Genomic DNA, 17,548 nt, shown 5'->3' on the forward strand with positions numbered 1-17,548 from the left:
TTGTTATTGTAAAATTCTGTAAATTCAGAAATATAAGTAATCCGTTTTCAATTCATCTCCAGGTCAAGTCAATTTTATTTATAGACCACACAAATCCTGGGTTTTTAAAATCTGTACAACAGTGGTCAACAGTGTTTGGTCACCTCGGCTTAGTTCAACAAAAAAAAAAAAAAAAAGGCATTCTATGGAGATGTCTGCTTGTCAGTAACCTCACAGTTTCCAGTGCCTCCCTCATTATCTCTGTCAAGTGTTTACAGTGTCTTCATTAGCAGCCAGCCCTCTAATGATAACAAAGCTTAAAAGAAGGCATCAATGGCAGTGATAACAAGCTACTATTTTGGTTGACACCAAGTCCCCCTGTTTACTCTGGGAGCATGGGAGCGGACATCAGGACTGTGGTCCTTGCATTGGGGATCTCCATTTTCAAACCTTGCCATCGCAAAGTCTGTTTTCAAGCCGGGAAGAAGGTAAACTTCGTGAAAGATCAGTGGCTTAGAAGGAATCTAATTTCAACATGCAGAGCTCCAGATCATTCCTGTTCCAGGTTTGTTTAAGTCTAGTGGTTTCTATAGGCTCCTGCACCTGTAAACCTCTCACTAATGACATCCAGAGCGAGGACCTTGAAGGACTCTACTCTCAGCTGTCAGAGGAGGACCTTCTGGAGGAGGAAGACACCGACTCCAGGATGGAAAACCTCCTGGGAACCATGAAGGAGGGCTTTCTTAAGAAACTCAACCTGTCTGATGTTCCTCAGGAGCACAGTAAGATCTACCCTCCTCAGTTTATGATGGAGCTTTACGACAAGTACGCCTCGGACAGCTTGACAATCCCTCAGTCTGATGTCATACGAAGCTTCACTGTCCAAGGTACATGAACAGAGCGTAACACTGACTACCACCTGTTAATAAAGATAAATGTTAACCACAACTGCTTTATGTATAGTTTAGGTTGTCTTGAGCTGTTCAATTGTATCCATATATGATGTAATAGAGGCTTTGCCCCACTCACAGCAACAGAAAGCATCTTCTTGGCACTTTTTTGTTCAGTTAGGGTTTTTTATGTGAATTTTACATTACATAAAGCTCTAAACCCATGGTTCCCACACTTTTAGGCCTGTGGCCCCTTCATTGTCTACTTGTGATCCCTCATTATGTGATCAAAAGTGATCTTATTCTTAGTTTATTTTTGGGTGCCTAAAAATAAAAAAATAAAACGTCCTGTAATTTGTAAATTCAAAGGAAAGTCTAAAAAAACCTAATAATTTTATGAAACAGAAATATGCTTTTTCTGGTTCCTCTCTTTTTTGTAATTATGTCACAGACACTCAGATTTATCTTGTGAGCCCTTCAGGGGGCCTCAATACTGTGATGTATTACCCCATGATAGCCTCCCAAAGACTGTAATGCCTGTATCTTTCCTAGAAATAGCCGGATACAATGTATTAAATAATGATTCACCCCCACTTTTTTAATGTTGAACTGAAATTTCACTCATTCAAAGACACTTAAATGATACAGCAGCTATTGTGCATTGTATTCCATTTTTGGAGTTAAACCATTTTTGGATATAGTGTATTGGTTTCAAGTGTCTGGCCATGGGTATTTTGAGCCGTGATCCAGAGTTGCTGACTGTCAATTTTTGTGATCCATATGTTTTTTACTTTTTTCAACAGGCAACATAACATTGGTTATCAACTATTAACAAATTCAGTGCAGTTAAGTTCATTTCACTCAGAAAGTAGAAGCTAGCAACCTAGGCTATCTAGCTTCCACGTGGAAAGTAAAAGCTAGTTAGCCTATCTTGCTAGCTTGCTAGCTAACACTTCGATCAAATAAGTACAAGTCAAAGCAAACACCGATACATATACAGATTTCTTTCTATACAGAAAAATCTCGGTTTGACCCCTTGTCAGATGTGCAAATATCAGCTGCCACTGACCTCTTCGTATCTCTCCGACAGATATCACTTTCTCTGTGACAAATGGCACAAAGACGAAGTACAGGCTGCAGTTCAACGTCAGCATCCCCAGCCATGAAAAGATTACTACTGCTGAACTACAGCTCTTCTTCCTCCCACGTCCCAGGTCAGGGGTCACCTTCCACAATTTCAGGGCCACCGTCAAAGTCTATGAAGTGGATTACGACGATTTCACACCCACGACCCAGCTACTGGTTGGCAAAGAGGTGACAGGCTCACAGAGCACATGGGAGAGGTTTGATGTGACCACAGCTATTCAAAGCTGGATCAGGTCGGGTCATGGAGCAACTGTTTTTGATGTAGTAGTGGATAGGAAGGACTGCGGGGCTTCTAAGGGTGGAGAAGAAGGAGAAGGCTGTTTAAGTCTCAGCGTGTCTGTTGGGGATAATATTTCAGCGGCTTTAATAGTCTTCTCAGATGACCTGGGTAGCAGGAGGAGGGAGACCAAAAAGGAATTAAGAGAGATGATCCTCCACGAAGAAGAAACCATCTTACACTCGGGTGCCGATTGGAACAGAGGAGATCAACTTCCAAACGAGATCCCAGAGGCTCAGCATCCACGGAGGCAGAAGAGGAAGGCCGAGAGGGAATACTGCCGACGAACCTCTCTCAAGGTCAACTTTAAAGACATTGGCTGGGACAGCTGGATTGTGGCGCCTCCAGAATATGACGCCTTTGAATGTCGAGGCCTGTGTTACCACCCACTGACAGATGAGTCCACCCCGTCAAAACACGCCCTCATCCAGACACTGATCAACATCAGGGACCCCAAGAAGGCCAACATGGCGTGCTGCGTCCCCATCAAACTGGACCCCATCACTGTTATGTATCAAGAGAACGGACGCCTTACTATAAGATACCTTTATGAAGAGATGAAGGTGGCGGAGTGTGGCTGCAGGTAGTCAGAGAGATTTGGTTTGCTCTGATGGTAGCACAGGTGATTCTTATGGTTCTAATGCTGCATTTTATTCGAGTCAGTCCGATGTTCATGCACTCCATTGATCCAGGAGAGGTAAAATAGCCCAGTCTAAGAAGAAAGAGGGATGCCCCTACTACCTATTTGAAGAAAATTTAAAAATCCTAAATATTCCATGCAACAGCTTATGTTACATCAGTGATATTTTACCTAAATGGTGATGTTTTGCAGTTCAGCACTCAACACAAAATACAGATTACTTTTGCAGGTCTTACCGAAAGTATTGGACCAAAAGAAAGATCTGAAGAATTCATCCTCTGGGGGCCATTATATTCACGCAAAACTTCAGGGCAACTCATCCTGCTAGTTGTTCAGTTCAGTGTGGACCAAAGCGGTGGACTGACCTGTCAACAGACCGACATTGCCACCCCTACAGCCCTGCCGCAAGCATGGCTAAAAATATAATAAAGGTTAATTAAATATATTGTGTGTATAGTTTTTAGACTGTAGCCTTGAAATAGCCCAATGCCATGTTGAATTTACAGTTTATTCTATTCCTTGAAATGTATTGCAAACAAAAGTTTGAAAACTCAAAAATAGCGATATGTCTGGGATGCAGCATAATAATAATTATCAAATTATGCTTTGTAGCATTTCACATGTCGAAACTACCAAGCAGAAAACCAAAGGAAACAAACAACTTTACATTGTGTATTTAATACTGGTTATATGTACATAAAAAGCCCTTACGCTGCCTTGGTCTAATGTGTTTAAACAGAACTAATAAAATTGTATTTTGTATGTAGTAAATAATGTAAAACAGAACATAAGTATGTAAAAAGTAAAGTAAAATTAAAAAGTAAAATGCAAATGTAAAAAGTCCATCTTTAATTACTACTACGTCTACAAAATAAAAAAAAATTGTGAAAGATTAAAAAAATATTGCTAAAGCGGATCCATTTGTAATGTACGGAAGCCCTGAGAACGAAGTGAGAAAATAAATTCTGAAGATCCATTTCAAGTCCTCCAGTGGAGTTTTAATTTCACTATGCACTCTAAACACAGCATGGGTAAATTATACATATATTATTATATGTATACACATGAGTTAGCACCTGTTTCAACGGATGAAAAGAAAAAGTATTAATCCTCTGGGCTTCCATAATGTGTTTGTAAAACCAATAAATTGACCTGTTGGCATTAATAGGGTGGCATTTAATCACAGCTGTTCATCTATTAATCCTGTACTAATTTTAATGTAAATCTGTACATTACCATTGTAACTGTATGTTTGTTTATATTAATATATTAGTAGTAGTCTGTAATCTACTGCCATACAGACTTGTACTTGTACAGAATGGTCAGTTTATACATGCATGCTACATTGCTGATGTTGCATCCACTACAAGAGAAACTGTTTCTGAAGTGTTGCCATGCACGGCCGCTGTAATGAACTCCAGCAAATTGTCCAGCTTCCGGTGGAGAGTTTTTTCCTACTGTATGTCTTTAGATGGCAGCATTTTGTTTCCGAGGCCTTTCCTATCCTGAAATGAATAAAAATCTTGTCACAAAATAAAATTGTAGTTACTAATCTTGTTTACTGAGCTCATTCTGCATTTATAGCATTTAGTAACTTGACTTAATGTCTTTTTCTGGCCAATTCCTTTACTTCTCTGATCTCCAGGGATGACTGTAGTATACCAGGAGGCATAAAACTCAACCAATAAAACACTTAACACCTTGTATCTGCAGCTTCAAACAACTAAATAGTATTATTCCTCTAAGTTCTATTTAAAAATCTACAGAACTATACTGATTGCTGACTTTTCATCATTCAGCAAGCAGGTTCTTATACATTCCACTGGCAATTTTGACATGGCATGACATGTTGATTTTGTGAAATAATGAGAAACGTTTGTGATATAAAAAGATAAAGTGAAAACTGTGAATATTTCTATAATACCAGTTGGATGAATTTGTACTTTGTTCTCAACATTCTCTTCTCTTTTATTCCTACATGTATTATATTGGAGGGACAAAATAAGGTAGAACTTTATTTATCCACAGGGAAAAGTTGGCTTCCTTTTGTCCATAGGTGTGAATGTGTGTCTGTTTATATGTGAATATTTGTCTATATAAGGCCAGCCCTAACTGAATTGGGTATCAGAATGAGTGCAGCTGTGAAAGCACAGATGTCGCTAATAGCACAACATTAACAACACTATTAATTGTATTATTTACACCTTTCTTTTTGTTACTTTGATGTGAGGTGTTGAAGCTCCAGGATGCAGCCAGGGGAAAACAATCATTTCTGAAAGGATCATCATCCTTTGCAGAATGACAGGATTACAGCAGGCAGCAAGGGAGGGGCGGGGTACGCCTGAAATCAAATCAGTAAACTGTCACCTTGTAGAGATGGACACTAGTGCAGAAACCAAAAGCAATAGAAAATATCTCTCTGTTTTTACTACCACATTAAAATGCATTTTTGAGAAAATTAAGAAAACTTTTTTGAAAACCATAGACATTAATAGGCAATTTATGATTTTATATATGATATATAGTATCATATATGATGATATTTGAAATGGAGCTATGTTTTTTGGGATGTTTTCTCAAGTAAATCAGTCCAGTAGCAGATTATTGTATCCCTGCACTAAGTTATAGTTGCACCCTACTGCTCGTCATATGATAGTGAAAACAGCTGTGAGTCCTTGTATCTCTTAAGCAGTGACACCGTCAATAATGAGTTTATAGCAGATGATATTCTGTTAAAGTTGGTTCAGTTAGGCTAATGTATCCTCCTGTACAGACTGTGTGCTTGTGCATGATTGACTTTTACCTCACTCTCTTGTTAATTCATGGTTCAAGGAGTTTGGTAACTTCAGATAATTCCCAGCACAAATCCACCCACCTCAACCGGAGCAGAAGCCTAATTAACCAGAATAAGTGAAAACACCTGTGTAGGTGTGTAGGGCTTTTAATAAAACTTACTCTTTTTGCCTTGACTGCTATCCTCCATTTGTCCACTGCCAAATAACATTTATTGCACTTTGAGGTTTTAATCTATTCAATACATTCCAGAATATAATTTAATTATTAAAAATGTTCTTAAAAAAATCAAGGTATTGTTCACAGTTCTTGACTATCCTATTGTAACTGTGAACCCAAACTGTAATAACAATGGAGATAAATAGTAAACTGCACTTATAATGATAAGATGTTTGATCCATTCGCAACCTCCATTTTACACATTATTCTCAAATTCATGGCTGGTGGAATATTGAAAGTGGCTGCTTCTGTAAGGTGTGAGAAAACTTCTAAATATTGTCTGCATGTATATCTTAGCCGCCACCAATCAAGGGACTCAAATTGAGAATTACATAAATTCAGCTTGTCTGTAAATTTCCTCACATAACAGGACCATCCCATATTCTGTTGTTTGTGGGGACAGACTCGAATCACAGATAGACTTCTCAGAGGCCACTTGTATAAAATGAAGGGAACACACTACATCTGCACAAATCAAAGTAAAACTAACTAATTCTCGTCAAATATTTTTATCTTAATGCACAGTGTCAGCTCTGCAAACATTTGCAGTCAGTGACACATCCTTATCAGAGCGGAAAACCTCTGTGACAAGACCAATGAGGGTACAAGTTCATGTACGTTAATTGAACATCCTTCCTGGGTAACCCAAAATAGCACCAATAACGAGACACACAATTATAAAAAGGAAAAAAGCCAATACAATAATTGCTTCAGTTGACTTTTGCCTCAGAAGTTCTTCCCCCAATTTTTAAAGTGTCTGGATTGCAATAGCAGTATTAAAATGTTCTTTGTCCATTTGGGAGCAGAACAACAAACTGTAAACACACAATTGACAAATAACAACCTTATTTATTAGAACAGCATTAAAGGCAACACTGAAAAGGGCTCGCTAACTAGCTACCTAGCTAACTACTGAAATAGCTAAGATAAGTGTAGCTGGTCATGTTTATGCCTACTGACATGTAAATAATCCACTGAGATTATTTCAGCCTACAGCAGCAGATAATAGAGAGTAGAGATTATTTGTACATCTTAAATTCTGCATTACATTTTTTTGGTTGCTGTTAGCAGTTCACAAACTTCAATAGGCCTATGCAAAATTGTGGTAGCCTGTTATTATATTGATACAGGAGGGCAAAGTATGACTGTGATTAGAAGTCTTAATTCGCATGCTGGGAATTTGGCAATGGGGATTGTATTATGTAAGGCATGAGGTGGTATTAATAGTTAAGACACTAAGATTAGCTGAGCACCGTCTAGCATTTGGATGGAGATAATGTCTGGCTGCATAATTCTGAGCTGCAATAATTGCCTGGATCAGGGTCTTGCGGGATTCTGTACGGAAGTCATTCAGGTTCAAGATCAACAACAAGATCGAACATTTACAGCACATACAGAATTTGAATCAAATGAAAGGATTAAAACTTAGACGTAGACACTTTCCTTGTTACACCATCCACCAAATGAAAAGATATCATTTAAGAAACAACAGTAAAGCAGGGGAAAAGGGAGAGTAAATACTTCAGCATTCAACCCAGATAAAGACTTTCCAATCAACCTTTTGTTCCTGTATCCAGAGTGTGTTTTTTTTTTTTTTTTTACCCAATTCTGATCCTGCATGTGTTTTAAGAAGGCTTTGCCACGTGTCCACAAACTGTGTAATCATGTCACCAGTGGAGCGACCCAGACATGACCCCTAAAGCTACCAAGCGCACAGAAATACGCCACCATAAGCTTTCATAACAGACAAGTGGGAGAGAGTGAGGGAGAAGGAGTGTGAGAGTTTCTGATCAGGGCTTTCATATCACTCCACCGAAACACGTGTTTGACCTGTCCCTCGAGACAGTTTTGTGTCTAAAAGAAATGTTGAGGTGGTATCAGTATAATGATATATGATAGCATATGATGAACTTGTCATATGATGCAGACAGTAATTCGAGCACAAGTAAGACTACAGTGAAACTGTTAAATTGTGTCAAGTCCATGGACAAATACCAAGCAACTGCACGAGTATCAATTAAAAGTAAGAACCAAAACAAGCACTGTGTTGGTGTAGGAAAGGGTAAGAAACTATGCTCCCATTTACCATTTTTCATTTTGTTTGTTATTGTCTGTTGGCTGAAGCACCACATATAATGCGATTAAAGGTTTATTGAGGACAAAAGCCTCTTATGTTGATGTTGTTGTCCAAAAAAACGACAATGACAGTGTTCCCTCCTACAAAAACCAACCCCTCTTACAGGGTCATATGAACTATCACAGGCCAGTGAAAGTGAAGTCAGAGTGCTTCTCTTTCCATCAGTGATGATGAAGACATTGGCGATGGCGCAACACACACCACCACTGCTATTGATTCTTCTCTTATGTACTCTATCTGTAAACTCGTCATTCCAGCCTGCCCTGGTATTAGAAATGGCCAAGATTCTTTTGGAAAACTATTGCTTCCCAGAGAACCTGGTTGGGATGCAGGAGGCCATCCAACAAGCCATCAACAGCGGAGAAATCTTGCAGATTTCTGACAGGAAGACACTGGCAGCTGTGCTTACAGTCGGAGTACAAGGGGCACTGAACGATCCGCGGTTGACTGTGTCATACGAACCCAATTTCATCCCAGTGATGCCACAGATACTGCCGTCTCTCCCCGTAGACCAGCTGATCTGGCTGGTGAGAAACTCTGTCAAGCTGGATAACCTGGACAACAACGTTGGATATTTGCGGATAGATCGGATAATTGGGGAGGAGACAGCGGCAAAGCTTGGCTCTCTGCTGAGGGACAATATCTGGGACAAAGTTGCTCAAACATCCTCACTGATCTTTGACCTGAGGTATAGCACAGCTGGTGAATTGTCTGGAGTTCCGTTTATAATCTCCTATTTCTCAGACCCTGATGCTCTCATTCATATTGACACTGTGTATGACAGGCCCTCAAACACAACCAAGGAACTATGGACCATGCCGTCATTAATAGGGGAAAAGTATGGAAAGAAGAAAGACGTGATTATTTTGACCAGTAAGCATACCGTGGGGGCTGCTGAGGCAGTGGCATATACATTAAAAAACCTAAAGAGGGCCATCATAGTTGGGGAAAGGTCTGCTGGTGGGTCAGTTAAAGTCCAAAAAATTAGGATCGCTCAGTCGGCGTTCTATATAACAGTTCCTGTTGCAAGATCGGTCAGCCCAATAACAGGTCAGAGCTGGGAGGTGAGTGGTGTTTCCCCAACAGTCAACATCATTGCCAAGGAAGCTGTCACAAAAGCCAAGTCCCTTCTGGCTGTAAGGAGTGCCATTCCAAAAGTTGTGCAAAGTATCTCTGACGTAATCGGGCGATTCTATGCTTTCACTGACCGAGTTCCAGCTCTTCTTCAACATCTGCAATCTACAGACTTATTCTCTGTCGTATCTGAGGAGGACCTAGCAGTCAGACTCAACCACGATCTCCAGACTGTGTCTGAAGATCCACGACTGATCATCAAATATATGCAAGACAATGCTGCCATATTAGAGGAGGACCCTGAGCTTTACAATGTTCCAGATGATATGAAATTATTAAGAGAGCTGGTTGATACGATGTTCACAGTGGAAATTCTCCCACACAACACTGGCTATCTCCGCTTTGACAAGTTTGTCAAGTTCTCTGCAGGGGATAAACTAGAAGAGCTCATGGCTAAAAAGGTATGGGAGCCCCTCAAAGACACTAATAACCTGATTATTGATCTGCGCTATAACACTGGTGGATCCTCTACGTCTCTAGCCCTGATACTGTCCTATCTGCAGGATGTTTCCCAGGAGCATCACTTTTTCACAATATATGACAGTTTTCAGAACACAACAACAGAATATGACTCTCTGACTCAAATTACAGGCCCATCCTATGGCTCCAAACGAGGGGTTTACGTGTTGACCAGCTACTACACAGCAAGTGTCGGCGAAGAGTTTGCTTACTTGATACAGTCCCTACATTGTGGCACCGTCATCGGGGAAATTACATCTGGTACCCTGATGCACTCAAAGACGTTTCAAATAGAGGGAACAAATATTGCCATGACTGTCCCTTTCATAAACTTTTTAGACAACAATGGTGAATGCTGGCTGGGAGGTGGTGTGGTTCCCGATGCCATTGTGCTTGCCGAGGATGCTGTGCAGCATTCTCACAAGATTGCAGATTTTCACAAAGGGCTCAGGTCCCTCATAGAGAGAACTGGGGAACTGTTAGAAAAACATTATGCAATCCATGAAGTTGCACTAGATGTCAGCAAGGTACTGTTGAGCAAATGGGCTGAGGGATTGTACCGGCCAGTGGTTGATTTTGAATCTCTGGCATCTCAGTTGACGGCGGACTTGCAAGAAACTTCAGGGGATCACCGCCTTCATGTCTTTCACTGCGACGTTGAGCCTGAGTCACTTCATGATGTACCAAAAATTCCTACTGCTGAAGAAGTGGGATACATGATTGACGCTTTGTTTAAAACTGAGCTTCTGCCAGGCAATGTTGGTTATCTGAGGTTTGACATGATGGCAGATGTAGAGGTAGTAAAGGCCACCGGACCTCAGCTGATAAAATTAGTGTGGAGCAAGATAGTAAACACAGATGCCCTTGTAATTGACATGAGGTACAACACCGGTGGATATTCAACAGCAATTCCCCTTTTGTGCACGTACTTTTTTGATGCTGAACCTTTGCGGCATCTTTACACTGTCTTCGACCGCACCACAACCACTATGACAGAGGTCATGACTTTGCCTCAGGTCATGGGTCAAAGGTATGGGTCCTCCAAGGGCGTTTACATCCTCACCAGCCATATGACAGGGTCAGCAGCTGAAGTGTTCATCCGTACTATGAAAGACCTGAACAGGGCCACAATCATTGGGGAACCAACGACTGGAGGCTCTCTATCAAGTGGAACCTATCAGATTGGGGACAGTGTCCTATATGCTTCTGTCCCTAACCAGGTTGTGTTGAGTGCAATCACTGGGAAAGTGTGGAGTGTTTCAGGGGTCGAGCCTCACGTTATTGCCCAGGCAAATGATGCTCTTCCTGTGGCACAGAGAATCATAGCTGCAAGGCTGTTGAAGAGAGAGCAAGGAAAATAGTTCCTCATGTTGTATTAGGGTTAGGGTTAAGGTTATTTCCTTTGAAAACTATTAGCTGATTTGTCTTGTGTTTAGCCACCACTTCAATGTCATAGTCCTGTTTTTATGTGTAGCTTGTGTCGCCTCATAGTCAATTTCGCATATGAATCAGTCATATGGTCCACTGGCCACAACTACAGCATATAAAACAGTCTTATCACGTAATGAAATTTAATAATTGTGCGGTGTTGTTGATAATGAATCGTTCATTTAAGGCAGTAGTTCATAGCAGAGCTTTTCTGACAATTGAATTTCAGAGGAGGTGACCTTATAATACAAAGGTGTCCAGAATCCAGAAGAATTCTATTTTTCTGGTCTTGGTTTAGAGTCTGTGTAGGGTTTCAGGGACATTTTCACAAAAATACAGTGGTGGGAGTATAATAATACTTGTAAATTTTACATAATACAAATGTCGGCCCTCCACAATCTTTTTGATATGATTCGATCTGTTTAAATCTCAGAAAGGCCAGCTATGTGTATGGATTCAATATATATCTCATTACAAAAGGGAACCTGTATGCTATTGGTTAGAATCAAATCTACTATGGCATTAAAGATGATGTAATGTATGATAACCTGTTGATATAATTTTAGGTAAACAATGAGCAAAAGTATGTATAAGTATAATTCACCAAGTCAGTATTTCTTGAAGTAAATTACATTGCACTCTTTTATTTATATAATGACATTATACCTCCCCACTATATTTTTATTTATATATCATATAAGGTTGCCTTTTTCTCTTCTGTTTTAATATTATCTGATAGTTCCTGTGATAACATTTTAAATGCCTCATATAACTAGGTAAATATTGTTGTCCCATATTAATGCAAGAAAAAATATATGATCATTATGTAAATGTATGTTGATGTATTTAATTATTAATTATTAATTTCTTTGCTAAATGTCTTGACTGTTTGCTTATTTTCTTTGCACTGTGTTTGTTCAGTGTGCCGTAATGATGTTTCATTTTTCTGTTCCTTAACTACAAAACTACCAGCAGAGGGAGCAAGCACCAAACAAACCTGAACTGAATCTCACTTCAACACCACTTGAAAAAGGAGACAACCACCACCAACTGAACAGCTGCAATTAAGTGTGCACCATTTATGAAACAATAAAGAATTCAGTGGTTCAAAATTATTAATTTTTTTGGGGGGGCTTTTATTGCCTTTATGATAGAGACAGCTGAAGATAGACAGGAAAGGGGGACAGAGAGAGGGGATGACATGCAGCAAAAGGCCACAGGTCGGATTCAAACCCTGGGCCGCTGCAGCAAGGACTCAGCCTCGGTACATGGGTCGCCAGCTCTACCCACTAAGCTAACCAGGCACCCCTTCAAACTTATTTTTGATTTACTTTCCAGACATTAACAGGCAAATTCTTCTTTGACCATGAAGAAATTGTTGAGTAGGCCACACAACAGTGTTGTGTTGAATGATATAGTGATCATGAGTTTTTAACCTCCTCTTATATTTTCATCTTTAGCCAATCAATAACTCCTACTTGTGAATAGTGGCACCAAGGAGCTTAATAAGTGAACAGTGAATTACCCTTAATCCCTTTCCATTTGTCAGTCACAAAGCTTACCTTATTTGACACAGGCAGCTTTAAATAGGTGCTTAAAATACCTAAATTTAAGTCTACCATCCTTGGCAACAACCCCTTGTTACTACACCTACTTGGCAAGGTTGTTATTGCCTTACCTAAGTACTCAGGATAATACGATAAGAGGTTTATTGTGGGGCAAATCCTCTTACGTGTGTGTTAACAGAGACCTTGCATCCAAAACAGTGCCATTTGACAAAGAATCTCTTCGTAGAAGGAGGTTCGGCTCAACAACTTCCACTTCTCTCACTCTTTTTCTGACTAAACTGACAAAAATGGCAAGGGCTCTCTTTTTGGTAGCATCTCTGCTAGTTTTGGGAAATGTTTTCTTTATTCATGCCTCTTTTTCCCCTAGCCTCATCGTAGATATGGCAAAAATCATCATGGACAATTACTGCTCACCAGAGAAGCTGGTGGGGATGAAGGAGGCAATTGAAGCGGCCAGCAGCAACACAGACGTTCTCAACATCCCAGACGGTGAATCCCTGGCTAATGTCCTCAGTGGTGGAATGCAGACCACAGTCAGTGACCCACGCTTGATGGTCTCCTTTGAGCCAAACTACGTCCCTGTGGTTCCCCCAAAGATGCCTCCCCTGCCCCCTGAGCAGCTCATTGCTGTCCTCCAGACCTCAATAAAGCTCGACATCCTGGAGGGCAACATTGGCTACCTGAGGATTGATCACATCCTTGGGGAGGAGGTCGCTGAGAAGATTGGCCCTTTGCTCCTGGACCTGGTCTGGAATAAAATCGTGCCAACCTCAGCTCTTATTTTTGACCTGCGCTACACTGGCAGCGGGGACATCTCAGGGATCCCCTACATTGTGTCTTACTTCACTGAAGCCGAGCCTCAGATTCACATTGACAGCATATATGACCGTCCCTCAAACACCACCACTAAGCTGTTTTCTATGTCCACACTGCTGGGCAACAGATATGGCACTACCAAACCCCTCATTATCCTCACCAGCAAAAACACCAAGGGCATTGCAGAGGATGTTGCCTACTGCCTCCAGAAGCTGAAGAGAGCCACCATCGTGGGCGAGAAGACCGCCGGGGGCTCTGTGAAAGTCGATAAATTCAAAGTGGGCGACACTGACTTCTACGTTACTGTGCCAACTGCAAAGTCCATCAATCCCATCACAGGCTCTACCTGGGAGGTTACAGGTGTGACCCCTGAGGTGGAGGTTAACGCAGAGGATGCCCTCGCTACCGCCATCAAGATCGTCAACCTCCGTGCCCAAGTTCCAGCCATCATTGAGGGATCAGCGACCCTGATTGCTGACAACTATGCCTTTGAAGATATTGGCGCTGATGTTGCAGACAAGTTGAAGGGGCTCCTGACAAATGGCGAGTACAGCACTGTTGTCTCCAAGGAGAGTTTGGAGGCAAAGCTGTCTGCTGACCTGAAGACCCTGTCTGGGGACAAGAGCCTGAAGACTACCAGCAACACCCCAGCCCTGCCACCTATGGTAAGACCCATGTACATGAAATTATTGGTTTTTGGCAGTGAAAGTATCTTTCACTTGTCTATCTATGGCTGTGGCTCAGAGGCAGAGCAGGTCCTTCCTTAATCAGAAAGTTGTGGGTTCGATCCCCGGCTCCTGATGCCACATGTCGAAGTATCCTTGAGCAAGATACTAAAATGTGTATGAATGAGTTAGTTTCTGTTCGATGGACTTTGCCATCACTGAGTGAATGTGTGTGAAAAGGTGAATGTGGCACGTAGTGTAAAAGCGCTTTGAGTGGTCAGAAGACTAGAAAGGCGCTATACAAGTACAGGTCCATTTACCATTTGTTGTTGTTCAAAAATAGTTATTTTTGTTTGAGATTCCAATATAATATCAGTATTATATTTAGTGATGTGATGATGTAGATGGTGGATGAACAAATTGTCTGTTGTGTTTTTACATTTTTAGAATCAAATTAAAATATAGGATTTTGCAGTGCACTCGGTACAAATGTTTAGTCTATGGAAGATAAGATATCAATATTATAGATTTGACATTTGTAGTATGTAGCAATAAACTTTTTTTTATTATTTACTCGTGATACATTGGCCACACTTATATTACAAATTCTGAGTTTTGCATGTTCCTCTCCCACAGAATTATTCTCCGGAGATGTACATTGAGCTGATCAAAGTCTCCTTCCACACTGACATATTTGAGAACAACATTGGCTACCTGCGCTTTGATATGTTCGGAGACTTTGAGGAAGTCAAGGCCATTGCCCAGATTATTGTTGAGCACGTCTGGAACAAAGTTGTCAACACTGATGCTCTGATCATTGACCTCAGGTGGGTAATCCTGCTCACAGAGCAAGTCAAAGCTTCTATTCAAAATGCAGAAATAGAGGATTTAGTCACCATTAGTATAGTATTGTTTTCTAAGTATTTATGTTTTTGTTGTTTATCTGTACATCATTTTAAAATATGGTGTACCAACAGATCCAGAGGATTAACTGATCTAGCAGGAAAAAGCCAATCAATTTATTACTTAAAAACATCTTGTCTTATCGTACCCCAGCTCAGATCAGATAAAACCTTTATCAATGGCAGCATAAGGGAAAAGTTCACAAATAATCTTTCAATTTCATCATTAATCTAGACTTTCTATGATGTTCTGCAACTATTCTTGCAGGAACAACATTGGTGGCCCAACAACAGCCATCTCAGGCTTCTGCTCTTACTTCTTTGATGCCGACAAGCAAATCGTGCTGGACAAGCTGTACGACAGACCGTCTGGCACCACCTCAGAGCTCTTGACCCTGCCTGAACTCACTGGTAATATAAAAAAAATCATTTTATTTTACAAATGGTGTATAATGCCCTAGATTCCAGTTAGAAGTTAGCTGGTGAGCATGGTGGAGCATTTAGCAGCTAAAGAGCCAGATATTTACCTCAAGAGTTGGTGGAGACTAAAAACAGAGTTGAAAGGAAAGCTATATTGGAAAGACTACTCCAGATGAATGTTAACATTGCCCTGTATCTGCTGGATGTGTGAAATTAGAAAAAGTTTGCTAAGAAGTTTGCATATCATCTTAAAAGGTGATAAGTGTTGTGTTTTTAGGGTGTTTCCACTGGCCCCAAATGGCCAAAAATCTGATGCATGCAGGTTCAAAAATACATGAACATAGAAGCGTCTGTGCTTTCTGGTCAGCAAGAAAGCTTTATTTTCTAAAAGCTGTTTTCTGTATGCTTTTAAAGGGAGACAACTAAATGTCTCTCTGCTCACCCTTCACCCTCGCCACTTCCTTCTTTCAATTCTGTATTGACCCTTTACACTATGCACCCATCACCTCTCTACCTCATCTACCTCACATTTTAACCTTGTTCTGCTTCCATCTTATCTTCTTCCTCAGGCACAAGGTATGGCTCCAAGAAGAGCCTGATCATCCTGACCAGCGGAGCAACTGCCGGTGCCGCAGAGGAGTTCGTTTACATCATGAAGAAGCTCGGCCGTGCTATGATCGTGGGAGAGACCACCGCTGGGGCCTCCCACCCACCCAAGACTTTCCGTGTTGGTGAGACCGACATCTTCCTCAGCATCCCCACTGTCCACTCCGACACTGCAATTGGACCAGCCTGGGAGGGAGTTGGCATCACACCTCACATACCCGTCTCAGCTGAGGCCGCCCTCGGCACCGCCAAGGGCATCTTCAACAAGCACTTTGCAGGCCAGAAGTAAACCACGTCCTGAACAAAGCCAGAGGTGTCACAGCAGTCACTTTTGCTTTGGCAGCCAAATAGTTTAGAGATTTAGAATCTAGACTTGTTTAAGAAGTGAAGAATGTAGAATAAGTACAAAGTACAAAGTGTAATCTGTTATTCATCATCTCAAAACCTAAGCCTTGTAAGCCTGTCTGTAATGTAGAGCAGAGTTTCAACAGAAGGATTTACTTCTAGTTTTTATTTCTGTTGAATATTACCCTGGCTGCTGAAGGTTTTGTAAATGAATGGCACTGAGAAGTTGATTCTCTTGTGAAGTTGGATATGAATAAGTCGGTGTCAAAGATCAGTTGTCAAAACATCAAAATCAAAAATAAATTAAAAGTCACATGAAAAAAAATAGGAAACAAATTAAGTAAACATATAGATGTTTAACAAAAGTTATGTGCTATTCATGTATTATCTTGGATATTTGAAATTGGGACCTTTGTGAAGTAATCTACTTGTTACTCTGATCAGAAAACCATCATGTGATGTCCTCATTGTGTTTGGGAAATTATATATGTCCATTATGCCATATGGGCCTACTTGGGTTGTATCAATGTCAGTGGTGAGACAATAAAAAAGACAACTGAAATACAAAACAAAAGTGTGTGTTGGTCATGTTTTACATAAAAAGAGGAGGCAAAGAAGTACAATACAAAAGTGCTTTTGTGAATCTATCATGTATCTATTCTACAGTGAAGTACAGACAGTTCCTTTTTTACCTAATTAGTTTGTCATAACATAAAACTGTCAGTTACAATGCCAACAGCTGGAAAGAACAAAACATTTCTGTTAAATTGGAGCATCAGTTCACCAACAATGGAGTAAAATGGACCAATATGGACCCATATCTACATCTGGGCCACAACAGACAAAGTCTTGGTACCCAAAGGAATCATCAGAAGACAAGCAAAAGAAGATTTTTATCAAGATTGAAAATTAACTGTACCACAAGCACAGTCTGCTTGAGGGGGTTGTTATGCAACTTGTCAAACCTTGTATTTTTTAGTGACAGTACAATTGTCAAGATTATGCTGTGTTTAAGGGCAATTATTTCAAGGACTGCAGGAACATGCTATTCTCTGAATGGTGACAGTTTTGGTGGTTTCAGTGGTTCAGATCCTGAGTCATGTTAATCAGAGCAAAAGTCAGTC

General features: G+C 40.6%; 2 protein-coding genes across 4 annotated transcripts; both read left to right on the forward strand.

The window, feature by feature from the left end:
• Positions 1-268: 268 nt before the first annotated feature.
• On the forward strand, positions 269-4,484 carry gdf2 (growth differentiation factor 2). 2 transcript variants are annotated; one of them, XM_051418565.1, is made up of 3 exons: positions 269-467; positions 545-866; positions 1,960-4,484. In XM_051418565.1, exons 1-3 carry the CDS (start codon positions 375-377, stop codon positions 2,877-2,879), a joined length of 1,335 nt encoding a protein of 444 aa, XP_051274525.1. In that variant the 5' UTR covers positions 269-374; the 3' UTR covers positions 2,880-4,484. The 2 variants fall into 2 exon arrangements, with proteins under 2 accessions (XP_051274525.1, XP_051274524.1); XM_051418564.1 differs by having other exon boundaries at positions 271-866.
• Positions 4,485-8,266: 3,782 nt separating this feature from the next.
• rbp3 (retinol binding protein 3) lies at positions 8,267-16,998 on the forward strand. Of its 2 annotated transcripts, XM_051418468.1 has the most exons (5): positions 8,267-10,951; positions 13,861-14,151; positions 14,788-14,978; positions 15,322-15,464; positions 16,043-16,998. In XM_051418468.1, exons 1-5 carry the CDS (start codon positions 8,267-8,269, stop codon positions 16,366-16,368), a joined length of 3,636 nt encoding a protein of 1,211 aa, XP_051274428.1. In that variant the 3' UTR covers positions 16,369-16,998. The 2 variants fall into 2 exon arrangements, with proteins under 2 accessions (XP_051274428.1, XP_051274427.1); XM_051418467.1 differs by lacking the exon at positions 8,267-10,951 and having other exon boundaries at positions 12,867-14,151.
• Positions 16,999-17,548: the final 550 nt, after the last annotated feature.

This window comes from Dicentrarchus labrax, unplaced genomic scaffold, assembly GCF_905237075.1.
Source record: "Dicentrarchus labrax unplaced genomic scaffold, dlabrax2021, whole genome shotgun sequence".
Lineage (NCBI taxonomy): Eukaryota > Metazoa > Chordata > Actinopteri > Moronidae > Dicentrarchus > Dicentrarchus labrax.

Coding starts and splice junctions, on each gene's coding strand:
- gdf2 (XM_051418565.1), top strand. CDS start 375: ATGGGAGCGGACATCAGGACTGTGGTCCTTGCATTGGGGATCTCCATT. Junction 468..544: donor GTTTTCAAGCCGGGAAGAAG/GTAAACTTCGTG, acceptor TTCCTGTTCCAG/GTTTGTTTAAGTCTAGTGGT. Junction 867..1,959: donor ACGAAGCTTCACTGTCCAAG/GTACATGAACAG, acceptor TCTCTCCGACAG/ATATCACTTTCTCTGTGACA.
- rbp3 (XM_051418468.1), top strand. CDS start 8,267: ATGGCGCAACACACACCACCACTGCTATTGATTCTTCTCTTATGTACT. Junction 10,952..13,860: donor TTTCAGGGGTCGAGCCTCAC/GTTATTGCCCAG, acceptor GTGACCCCTGAG/GTGGAGGTTAACGCAGAGGA. Junction 15,465..16,042: donor GACCCTGCCTGAACTCACTG/GTAATATAAAAA, acceptor CTTCTTCCTCAG/GCACAAGGTATGGCTCCAAG.